Source organism: Engraulis encrasicolus, chromosome 4 (assembly GCF_034702125.1).
Source record: "Engraulis encrasicolus isolate BLACKSEA-1 chromosome 4, IST_EnEncr_1.0, whole genome shotgun sequence".
Lineage (NCBI taxonomy): Eukaryota > Metazoa > Chordata > Actinopteri > Clupeiformes > Engraulidae > Engraulis > Engraulis encrasicolus.
In genome coordinates, this window is record NC_085860.1 from 13,493,223 (window position 1) to 13,505,722 (window position 12,500).

At 50.1% G+C, this 12,500-nt stretch overlaps 1 protein-coding gene across 1 annotated transcript in view; it reads left to right on the forward strand.

Moving 5' to 3' along the window:
- Positions 1-12,500, forward strand: part of cttnbp2 (cortactin binding protein 2) — a 96,545-nt gene that overhangs the window by 35,616 nt on the left and 48,429 nt on the right. The window contains exon 3 of the mRNA XM_063196726.1: positions 10,460-10,699. Within this exon, the coding sequence (XP_063052796.1) occupies positions 10,460-10,699 (240 nt within the window). The remainder of the gene's footprint in view (positions 1-10,459; positions 10,700-12,500) is intronic.

Sequence of the window (12,500 nt, forward strand, 5' to 3'; positions counted from 1 at the left end):
GACGGGGTGGGGTCTGATATTGAACAGTTGAAGAAGACTGTCTGTGAAACATGGGGCGATGTGTTGTACTGTTGATATGTATGTATACAGTACACTTACAGTATATCAATGTATATGGAACAGTTGAAGCTGCATTCTGACTGTAAATGAGCCATGTATGTGGTCCAGGCTGATATGTTGAACAGTTGAAAATGCTTTCTGACTGTTGATGAGCCGTGGGTCCAATATGGTGATGATATGGTGAATAGTTGAAGGTGCTGCAGAGACCAGGCTGATGTGTTGAAACAGTCGCAGGTGCATTCTGTCTTGTGGTTGAGCCGTGCTGATATGTTGAAACCAATAAGTCAGTGGTTGAAACAGTGGTCCTGTGGGTGAGCGAGCAGTGCGGTATGAGTCATGTGCAGCTGACTGATGAGATTTATTACCCCCCCACATGCCCACTCCCCCTGCATTACTGTAATTATAGACCACCACCCCACAGCTCAATCTTTTATGCATGAAGACTGGAGATTGACACATGGCCAGATATGTAAAGCCCTGAAGTTCATAAATATAAGATTAATGACGCCCTAAATAAATGATATGAAAGGGTTTTTATATATCTGAACATACAGTAGCATTAGCAAGCGTGAGGTTTCTTTTTTTTCTCTTTTGTGGAGTCACATGTTTTTTTTTTACCTTTGCTCTCCCTGTGTTTGCCTGTATACCTACTGTATGCCAATCTGTCTTGCACAAAAGTTTTGTGTACTGATTTTTTTCATCCCATTCCGCCTTTCTCCATTTCACCACTTTCTGCTTTTCTGTCTTTTCTTTCATTTTGCTTTTGTCGTTATTGCCTCTTTTCTTCTTTTTCTTTTCTTTTGTGTTGTGTTCTTTTCCTTTCTTCTCTCTGCCCCCCCCCTCTCTCTCTCTCTCTCTCTCTCTCTGCCCCCCCCCCTCTCTCTCTCCCTGGCCCTCTCCCTCTCTGGCTGGTGGTAGTTGGCAGTCTTTTCTTTCATTTCACTTTCTTCGTTATTGCCTCTTTTCTTCTTTTTCTTTTCCTTTCTTTTCTTTTGTGTTGTGTTCTTTTCCTTTCTTCTCTCTGTTCTCTCTCTCTCTCTCCCTCCCTGGCCCTCTCTGGCTGGTGGTGCGTTGGCAGTCTTCCTGAGGGCCTATCACCCAGTGCCAGTGGATGCCTATAAAGGTTAATGCTAAGAATACCGCGTGCGGGGCGGCCCGTGCTCAAGTGGTGGTAAATAAACCACACCTGTGAGGAGAGCAGAGCAGAGAGCGACAGCACCACCACCCCACACCCCCAGTCCTCTCGCCCCCCAGCCCAGACACCCCCCCCCCCCCCCCCTCCCCTGACACGACCCTCTCCCTGCCTGCCTGCAGTGTCGCCAGATTGGTTGCAGGTTTTCCTCCCAATTGAGCTGCTTAGGATGATCGTCTGCTGGTAAAACGGGTAACAGTTGGGCGGGGTTTTCTGCAGATTTATGGTCATAGAAATCAATAGAATTTAGTTCAAATTGGGCGGAATTTAGTGCTTCCAGGCGGGTTTTGAACATTTTTTGGGTTGGAAATCATCTGTCTCATCAAGTCTCATCTGGCAACCCTGCCTGCCTGCATGGCTACTTTACTGCACCCACCAACTCCTACACCACCTCCCACCACCCCCACCTCCCCTCACCACCCCCCACCACCACCAGCCCTCCACTGGCACGTCTCTCTCGCTCACCAGACCGGTTCTCAACAACAACAAACCTCTCCACTAGCGATGACTCACGCTGGAGTTGAAACCTTAGAGGCCCGTGCTGGCCAGGCAAGCACCTAAAGCCCTGGTACCCTGGCACCTGACCAGCTGAAAGGGGCACCTAAAGCCCTGGTACCCTAGCCTGGGAGCTGCCATACTGCCTTTAGTTCTACACAATCGTTCTGATCTCATTTGTGATTAGGTCTGGTAGTAACTAGGCAACCGGTAACCTGGCACATGACCCGCTGATGAGCGGGCAGGGGTGTATGGTGCAGCCGGCAGTGGTATGGTCAGAGTTGTGTAGAAGTACTCTTACAGATGTAATTGTAGTATGATATTACAAAGTTAAGCCATGTAATATCATACGACTAGTGTAGTATAGTAATTACATCTGTAAGAGGACTTCTACCTGTATTTTATTCCTCTGTGGGTATGGTGACAGTGGATGTCTGCTGGTGTTGAGGGTGGAGGGGATTGGCAGTGGGAGGGTGGGTGTGTATGGTGATGGTGATGGTGGGGGAAGGGGTATGGGGTGAGCAGGTGATTGACGGGAGGTGGTAGTTGGGTGGTGTTTGGGGCAGTATGGGGTAGAGGTTGGGAGGTGTTGGTTGTGGTGGTTGGGTGGTGTTTGGGGCAGTATGGGGTGGAGGTTGGGAGGTGTTGGTTGTGGTGGTTGGGGTGGTGTTTGGGGCAGTGTGGGGTGGAGGTTGGGAGGTGTTGGTTGTGGTGGTGGTAGTTGAGTGGTGTTTGGGGCAGTGTGGGGTGGAGGTTGGGAGGTGTTGGTTGTGGTGGTGTTAGTTGGGTGGTGTTTGGGGCAGTATGGGGTGGAGGTTGGGAGGTGTTGGTTGTGGTGGTGTTAGTTGGGTGGTGTTTGGGGCAGTATGGGGTGGAGGTTGGGAGGTGTTGGTTGTGGTGGTTGGGGTGGTATACGGTAGCAGTCAGGGTAGCTGCCTGGGTATCATTAATGTTATTGAGTTGCGCAGTGACACGAGAGAAGGGTGCGGGAGAGAGACACGAGAGAGGGGTGCGGGAGAGGAGAGAGGGGTGCGGGAGAGGAGAGAGGGGTGCGGGAGAGGAGAGAGGGGTGCGGGAGAGGAGAGAGGGGTGCGGGAGAGGAGAGAGGAGTGCGGGAGAGGAGAGAGGGGTGCGGGAGAGAGACACGAGAGAGGAGTGCGGGAGAGAGAGAAAGCCGGCCCGTTTGCAGTCCTCCTTTTCACCATGTTGACTCCCCAGGGGGTGTGAGGCACGAGAAGGGAGAACAGGACCGTCCTCTCTCTTCTGTGTGTGTGTGTGTGTGTGTGTGTGTGTGTGTGTGTGTGTGTGTGTGTGTGTGTGTGTGTGTGTGTGTGTGTGTGTGTGTGTGTGTGTGTGTGTGTGTGTGTGTGTGTGTGTGTGTGTGTTCCCCCAGTGACGGCTGTTTGTCAGGCCTAGAGTGGTGTGGCTTGGGCATGGCATGGTGTAGCATGGCAGTGTGTCCAGAGACAGGATCAATGGGAGATGGCTGCCAGGCGAAGGGCACTCGGATGACATTTGAGGGCAGACTGATTCAGCTTCTGTTGCCAATGGTGATGGTCACCCCCGATGACAAACTTACTGCCTGGTCACATCCCTCAGGCCTTTGTACTGGGTGACTTAGCTTCAGATGTCTGCTATGATTATATGGTACCATGGAGGTGATGGGATGATGGAACTATCAGTAAAGAAGAGGGCATGCTGACTCAGAATCCGTTGCCAATGGTGATGGTCAACCCCGACCCGATAGCCAGACCATGTCAACCCAGACAGATGTCTGTTCTAATGATACCAATGATGTGATGGGATGATGGAGGTATCGGTAAAGAAGATGTACGTACAATGTCTTGTGGCTGACATTTTAGGGCACGCTGATTCAGCATCGGTTGCCAACGGTGATCAACTCCGATACGCAGACATACAGTAGTCACATCCTTTACGCTGTATCATGACGTATTAGCGTCAGATGTCTGCTATGATGATAAAACACTAGTGATGTATAGCTTCAGATGTCTGCTCTGATGATACAATTGAGTTGAAGGGAAGTGCATGAGAAGTAAAGGAGAAGTATTGAGCGTCTGCTGCCAGTGTTATTGGTCAACCCTGACGGACTGACAGACTGACTGGCCAATCACATCCTCAGCGGAGATTGGTCTTGAGAAACAGCAGGGTTTTCACCTGCACTTTTTTTGTTTGTTATTGTATTAATGTATCCCCTACTCTCTTCTGATGTTCATGCTACTGAACACATGGCAAAACCAGTATGCCTCCCTGCTTCTGTAAAAAAAAATGAAGTGAGCCTGAGGTTGACTAAAAAAAAAACCCAAAACAAACAGCAATCAAAAAAACCTCAGCAGATGGACTATCTATTCGTTGCACTCAAAGGGGACTGAGGGTATTTTTGGAAACGCTTGAAGTTCAAAAATGTGGCATGGGGGTGGACTGGGGCTGGGGGTGGGGGGGGCGTGTTTGGTGCGTTTCCAGATCTGTGCCAATGGGATGTGTTGCCATATGCTCATCTTGCAGACTGGTGCAGAGTGAAATAGGGCGGTTGGGGCAATCTGTGAAGTGGTTGCTTGGACAAGCATTGGGAACAGCTATGGGGAAAAAGTGTGGACTGTGCTACTGTGTGCATGTGTGTGTGTGTGTGTGTGCATGCATGACTGTACTGTAATTGTGTGGCACTGCGCTTGTGCCAGGTTAGGTGTGTGTTTGTGTGTGCCACTGTGTACCTGCATGCCTGCGTGTGTGTTGTCGTTGTGTGGTGCTGTGTGTGCGCCAGTTAAGGTGTGTATGTCTGTTTGTGCCTGTGTGTTTGTGTGTGTGTTTGTGTTGTTATTGTGTGGCACTGCGCTTGTGTCAGGTTAGATGTAGTTGGCATATGTGTGCGTGCATGCATGTGTATTGTCTTTGTGTGGTGCTGCGCGTGTTGTGCTGCGTGTGTGCCAGGTTAGGTGTGGCTTGGCATGGCACAGCCAGCTGTAGCAGAGTGGCCAACACTCTTCAGTGCTCCACAAGAGGTGCCCAGTGCCCAGTGCTTGGTGTCCAGTGCCCAGTGCTTGGTGTCCAGCATTCCAGTCTGCAGCCTAGTCTAAGCCCCCCACACCAGCTTTGTGTAACCAGCCTTATCACTTTCTCTTACTTTATGTCTTCACTCGCTCTCTCCTCTAACAGTCTCTCTGCCACCCCCCCCTCTCCTTCCCTCCCTCTCTCTCTCCCTCTCTCTCTCCCTCTCCCCCCTCTCCTTCTCCATCTCCATCTCTCTCTGTCTCCCTCTCCCTCTCTCTCTCTCTCTCTCTCTCTCTCTCTCTCTCTCTCTCCTCTCTCTCTCTCTCTCTCTCTCTCTCTCTCTCTCTCTCTCTCTGTCTCTCTCCTCTCTCTCTCTCTCTCTCTCTCTCTCTCTCTCTCTCTCTCTCTGTCTCTCTCTCTCTCTCTCCATTACCCCCCACTGTTCTAGCTTTGTGTCCCACCGTCCTCCTGTAACCAAATGCTAACAGTGAATGTGATAACACACACACACACACACACACACACACACACACACACACACACACACACACACACACACACACACACACACACACACACACACACACACACACACACACACACACACACACTGCTCTACAGTACACCGCCACTGCCCAGCTCAATGGCTCTGCATAGCTCTTTAGCCCCCCTGCCCCCCTGCAGAGAAAGTATCTTTTTTGTTTGTATGCATCTGTGTGTGAAGGGGAGGGGTGTGTGTGTGTGTGTGTGTGTGTGTGTGTGTGTGTGTGTGTGTGTGTGTGTGTGTGTGTGTGTGTGTGTGTGTGTGTGTGTGTGTGTGTGTGTGTGTGTGTGTGTGTGTGTGTGTGTGTGTGAGATGAAAAAATAAAGCACAACAAAAAGGATTCTAAGCGACTCCTAAGAGACTCCTCACTCTGAAAACTGTGTGTGTGTGTGTGTGTGTGTGTGTGTGTGTGTGTGTGTGTGTGTGTGTGTGTGTGTGTGTGTGTGTGTGTGTCGTGCCCCCCTGCAGAGATGGGCAAAAGTGTTCTTGTTTGGTTTGTGTGCATCTGTGTGTGTGCAGAGTGGGATGTGTGTGTTAGTGTGTCATGCCCCCTGCAGAGGTGGGCAAAAAAAGTATCCTGGTGTGTGTGTGTGTGTGTGTGTGTGTGTGTGTGTGTGTGTGTGTGTGTGTGTGTGTGTGTGTGTGTGTGTGTGTGTGTGTGTGTGTGTGTGTGTGGTGATTAGTGGGCTGGATTTGCCAGAGCCTGGTGGAAAGGCACCAGATGGCGGTGTGTGATTCCTCAAAGCCTCCGCGTTCAGAACAGGCATGTGTCACTGTGTCGCCCCTACACACACACACACAATCATCTGACTATTAATTCTCTCTCTCTCTCTCTCTCTCTCTCTCTCTCTCTCTCTCTCTCTCTCTCTCTCTCTCTCTCTCTCTCTCTCTCTCTCTCTCTCTCTCTTTCTCTCTCTGCCCCCTTCTCTCTCTCTCTCTCTTTCTCTCTCCCCCTCTCTACCTCTTTCTCTCTTCTAACACCTCTCACTTTCTCTTTATTTACCTCCACAATTTCTTTGTTCTAACTCTTCTCCCTATTGCTCTTTCTCTCCCTCTCTCTCATTCTCTCTCTCTCTGCTGCCCCCATCCCTCTCTGTCTCTCTGTCTCTCTGTCACCCTCTCTCTCTCCCCCTCTCTCTTTTCTTTGTTTACACTGGGTCCTCGGTGCTCGTTGGTCTGCTGGTGTTTAGCCTTTGCAAACGGAGGCGCGGGCCGTCTGCCTCCCAGACAGTAGTTTAGTTTACGGTGGCGGGTGGCGGGTGGTGCTCTGTGCTGTGCTGTGCTCTGCTGTGCTCTGCTGTGTGCTTTGGAGAATTGATCTTTTCCTTCTTTGGTGAGGCAAAGCATCCCGAGAGGAGAGGAGAGCCTCTCTTCATCATTGTCACTCCCTCTCTCCCTCTGGCACTCTCTCGCTTTCTATCGCTCACTGGCCATCTTGTTTTCTCTCTCTCTCTCTCTCTCTCTCTCTCTCTCTCTCTCTCTCTCTCTCTCTCTCTCTCTCTCTCTCTCTCTCTCTCTGTGTCTCTCTGTCTCTCTGTCTCACTGGCCATTTTGTTTTCTCTCTCTGTGTGTCTGTCTGTCTCTGTGTCTCTGACTCTCTCTCTCTCTCTGGCCATCTTGTTTTTCTCTTCTCAGTAGAAGTGTCTTTGTCGTTATTCTCTTTCTCCCCCCCCATCTCTCAGTTCAACAATTCTTTATAGGCATGATGAGCAGGGCATTCACATTGCCAAACTGAGAATACAAAGCATCAGATACGGGTAAAACAACATGGACAACATACAGTACATTTATACTGAACAACATAGACAACATACAGTACATAATACTGACCAGACTAACAGCATAGACAACATACAGTACATTATACCGACCAATAGACAACATACAGTGCAGTTTACTGACCAATGGGAGCAAGGACACTAGAGAGGATATACCTGTACAGGGCACAGACAGTCTGCAGCCAAGCTAACAACAAAGCTAAACAGCATCGACAACACTCTATATCTTTCTTGCTCTCTCTCTCTCTCTCTCTCTCTCTCTCTCTCTCTCTCTCTCTCTCTCTCTCTCTCTCTCTCTCTCTCTCTCTCTCTCTCTCTCTCTCTCTCTCTCTCTCTCTCTCTCTCTCTCTCCTCTTTCAATCTCTGTCTCCAGCCTTCTTGGTTTCTCTCTATTTTTCTCTTTGTTTGATCTCTGTCTCTCACACTCACATAGATACAGACGTAAACACACAGTATTTTCTCCCCCTGTTTCTCTGCATTTTTCTGCTTCTTCTTTCTCTCACTGTCTGGCACTATATGGGAAAGACACGGGGAAACAATTGTCTAGGACTCTCAGTAGCTTTCTTTGCTTTCCTTTTTTTTTTGATCAGCAACACGCAGACTAAATATGGTCAGAGTCACAGAGTCACGCAGGGCCTGTGTGGCTTATCCTGCACTTATCATGAAAACCCCATGCTTTAGTCTCATGACAAAGAGGAGAGACAGACAGGAAAGAGAAGGAGATAGATAGATAGAGAGAGAGACAGAGAGATAGAGAGAGAGAGAGAGAGAGGGAGAGAGAGAGAGAGAGAGAGAGAGAGAGAGGGAGAGAGAGAGAGAGAGAGAGAGAGAGAGAGATAGAGAGAAAAGGAAAAAGAGTTCTAATACCCTAATGCAGACGCATTTTTAATCAAAAGCCGAATCAGGGTGAAAAGAGCCGAGTCAGAGGATCTACGGTCTGATTTATTGCCTCGTCATGCTCCAGCGCTCCAACGGCCCTTCCAGCTCCAACGGCCCTTCCTGTAAGCCCTCCTGATGCAGCAAGCCAAGCCACACCGCACTTCTCCAAATGACCTGCAGGGTCTGGGCACCTCAGCTCACCCCAATAGCCTGCTCTCCTCACTTCCCTAGTCAGTCAGCATTGCAGGCTCATGCTGTTTTAGTTCTTACTCAAGCTGTCAAGCTGTATGGAGGAAACAGAAAGCAGCACACCAGAAATGTCTTCCATGACGCCATAGTGGGACTGTAGAGACCGTTGGAGCGAGAACTATTGCGTCTCCAGGGAGGTGTGTGGTACACGATGCCCACAGTCTCCAGTCTCCAGGAGGTGTGTGGTACACGATGCCCACAGTCTCCAGTCTCCAGGAGGTGTGTGGTAGACTATGCCCACAGTCTGGTGAAGTGCTGTCTACTGGAGTGTACTTAACAGAAGGGGAGATGCAAGGAAACAGAGTGGTTTGTGGTGCCATGGCTAAAGGAATTGGCCATGCACTGGGTTATAAATCCTCCAGGGGATAATGGTGGGGGACTGAGGCACCAGGCTCTTCTGTGCTGTACCTACACGTTTGTGTGTGTGTGTGTGTAGTGTATGTGTGTGTGTGTGTGTGGGTGTGCGTGTGCGTGTGTGCATGTGTGTACATGCATGCGTGTGTGTGTGCACGTGTGTGTGCGTCTTTGAGGCCATTGGCTATGGCGATATTGCGCTGTAAATTGAATTGAATTGGGCTCGAGGGGAACTGTCCCTTCAGCTAATTCACCGTAATGTTGTCTTTGATATAGAGCATCAGCTAACATGCACTGTGAGGAGGGCAGTAGGGGTGAGAGAGGGAGAGCTGGACAGCACAGGTGAAGAGAGGAGAAGAGAAGAGAAGAGAAGAGAGGAGAAGATAGGAGAAGAGAAGAGAAGAGAAGATAGGAGAAGAGAAGAGAAGAGAAGAGAGGAGAGGAGAAGAGATGAGAGAGCAAAAGATGAGTGGGAAGTTTAGAGGAGAGGAGAAGGGAAGACAGGAGAGGAGAATACGTCAGGAGTGGAGAAGAGTGGAGAAGAGGTGTGGGCAGTGGAGAAGAGAGGAGAGGAGAGGAGAGGTGTGGAGAAGAGAGGAGAGGAGAGGAGAGTTGTGGAGTGGAGAGGATAAAGGAAAGTAGAGGAGAAGAGAGGAGAGGGGAAAGGGAAAGGAGCAGAGAGGAGAAGAAAGGAGAAGTGTGGGCAGTGGAGGTGGTTGAGGTGTATAGTACAGTCCAGTTCTGCCTGCGTCTCTTTTCCCACGACCCGCTGGGTAGGCCAGCTGGCCTCGGCCACACAGCCTGAGTGGGATGTCTCTCGGCCCTAATAGATTCCACCCGGCTGAGCACTCATCTGCTACCGCTCTCTCTCTCTCTCTCTCTCTTTGCGTGGGCACTGCAGTGGGTAGTCTTTAATGGAAGATATTAGTGATTGAGTTCTGTCGTTCTCCTGTCTCTTTCTCTCACACCTTTCCTGTCACCTATTGTGCTCTCTCTCTCTCTCTCTCTCTCTCTCTCTCTTCTCTCTCTCTCTCTCTCTCTTTCTCTCTCTCGTCTCTCCTCTCTCTCTCTCTTTCTCTCTCTCGTCTCTCCTCTCTCTCTTGTCTCATGCCCTCTGTATCTCTCTCTATCTCTGCCACTCTCTCGCTCTCTCAATCTGTCACAATAGTTTTCTTCCTTCATCTACTCTGTTCAGATAGTCTCTCCCTTCACCCCCCCTCTCTCATGCTTATTCACTCCCTTGCTTTCTGTCGGTCGTTTTGTTCAGAAGCTTTTACCCTCCCCACCCTCAGCAGTGTTATTACAGCGGCAGGTCAGTTCCCCATCAGCAGTGTTATTACAGTGGCAGGTCAGTTCACAGGGTTGAGGCCTGGGGGGCTACGCCTAATGTTTTATTTATGTATGTTTGTGCTTCAGTGGTTTCCTATCGTGAACATGTAAACAAGTAACAAGTAAACTGTTCTCTCCCTCTCTCCCCTCCCTCCCCTCTCCCACCCCTCTGCACTCTCTCTTTCTCTCTGCCTCGATCTGTCTGTCCATATTTCCCCCTCTCTTTTTCGCTCTGTCCATCTCTTATTCTCTCTCCTTGCTTCTCTCTCTCCGTCTCTCCTACGATATGATGAACTTGCCCTTCAATGTGATGATCGGTAACTTATTACTTCTGTAGGACCTAGTGAAAATGACACAAACACTTGGCCTTTTTCTCAAGCGTCTGGGACACCATGGTGTTGCACTGGGACCCGGGTTCAATTTTGACCTAGGGTCTTTTCCTGATCTTCCCCCGTCTCACTCTCCCACTCACTTCCTGTCACAGTCTCACACTGTCCCGAAAAAAAAACCCATCTATAAAATAGAAAATGACCAAAGAAAGCTGACCATTTGATTTCTGTCTCTTATTCACAGGCCCGTAGGAAAGAGGTCTTCCTGCAGGAGCGGTATGGCCACTTCAGCCTGACGGACCCCTTCCTTGCCCTGCAGCGAGACTTTGAGGGCGAAGGCGGAGGCGGAGGGGGCGGGGAGAAGGAGCGGCGGCCCGTGGGCACCAACCCCATGGCCATCCTGGACGCCGTCATGGCACACTGCCGCAAGATGCAGGAGAGGATGAGCGCCCAGCTCGCCGCCGCCGAGAACCGCCAGAAAAGGGTGAGTGGAGTTCTGTGTGTGTGTGTGTGTGTGTGTGTGTGTGTGTGTGTGTGTGTGTGTGTGTGTGTGTGTGTGTGTGTGTGTGTGTGTGTGTGTGTGTGTGTGTGTGTGTGTGTGTGTGTGTGTGTGTGTGTGTGTGTCTGTGGTGACCCCCTGCAGATATGGGCAAAAGTGTTCTTGTTTGGTTTGTGTGCATTGTGTGTGTTTGTGTGTGACAGTGGGCCTTGTGAAATATGAGTCTTATCCCCTCCGATGGATTAGTGTGATTAGAGACCACTGTGGCCAGATGTGGCTGCTGAACTCTCTGCCTGCCTGGTTCCCCAATGTTGGTCCAGAGTCCAGAGTTACTGTATCAGCCCCATGCAATAGGATATATGGGGATATATGGGGTTGTTTATATCAAATCATAGTCTGTAGTCATCATTCAGATCACTGCATTCCTTTAACCCATTGAAGTCTAAGGCACCTGCAAAAAAGGGTGCTGAATGCCTGAGCTCTTTTTATTAAGAAAAGCTGCCCTCAGACTATACAAACCTAAATGTCTCAGCTTCTGAAGCACATACAGACAAACAAACATAGAATTTTAATAAAGCTGTCTCAAATCTCAGGAGCCTGAATGTTGTGTAATGCAGCTCCCGGCGCCAGTGCCAATGTTGCGCAGCGCAACATCAGGCATCAATGGGTTAAACATATGCTTATGCTGTTTTAAGGTCACATTTTCTGTGCAGCCTCACTGAAAATGACAGTGTAAGAAAGTGTGCAACGCAGTTGTATCTTATGTTACAATACAGTAAGTTGAGTTTTACACTGAAGGGTAATCATAAGGGTTAGTGTACATAATGTACAATGTTATGCAATCTTATAGGCTTGGAAAAGTAAAGCTGCAAAACTTAAAACGGCAATCTCTGAATGTTATAGCAACTACTATTAGTGCTGCATGCAGACCCACGTGTGGTGTGTGTGTGACTGAGCCTGGAGCTATAGAGAGATGGAAAGAGCAGATTACAGGGGTAGAGTTGAAAGAACAGTAGAGGAGGGCTTGTGTGTGTGTGTGTGTGTGTGTGTGTGTGTGTGTGTGTGTGTGTGCGTGCGTGCGTGCGTGCGTGCGTGCGTGCGTACGCGCGCGCGCGTACGTGTGTGTGTGTGTTTGTGTGTGTGTGTGTGTGTGGAGGGTGGGATCGGAGGCAGCCAGCTAGTGAAACCCGATGTGCGGCCCTCCCTTCATGTTTCCAAGCCCCCCACCCCCCCGCACCTGCTCTCCAGCCTCCGAGGGACGCCACTAACGCTCCTACGGTTTCTCACACCCTGCCGAGCTGAGCACGGATCCCAGCGAGCCAGGCCACGCCAGGGCCAAGCAGACCCCCTGCCTCAAGTGACCCCAGCCAGCGCAGCACGTCCCACTTTGGCCGGCTGCGACACACATGCAGCCACTTGCTAGCAAGGCAGACTGGCAGACTGGTTTAAGAGGCGCACAGATATGACCTCATCACCGTGCGTCTCCTCTGAGGTCCCCTTAAAGCCCTGCGTGCCTCAAGTGACCCAACCAGTGCTGCACGTCCATCTGTGGGCACTGCAACACACATGCAGGCACTTGTTAGCAGGGCAGACTGGTCGTTACACAGGGCACATGAATATGACCTCATCACCATGCGCCTCTACTGTAGTCCCTTTTAAGTTGAAGTGGGGTGTATTGCAAACTTTTTAGGGGTGGGGGACAACGCATCTACACAGACGTCCGTGAAGTTTTGGCCAACCCGTTGAAAAGTGCATCACCACAGAGGTGGTATGCAGTCCCTTGTAA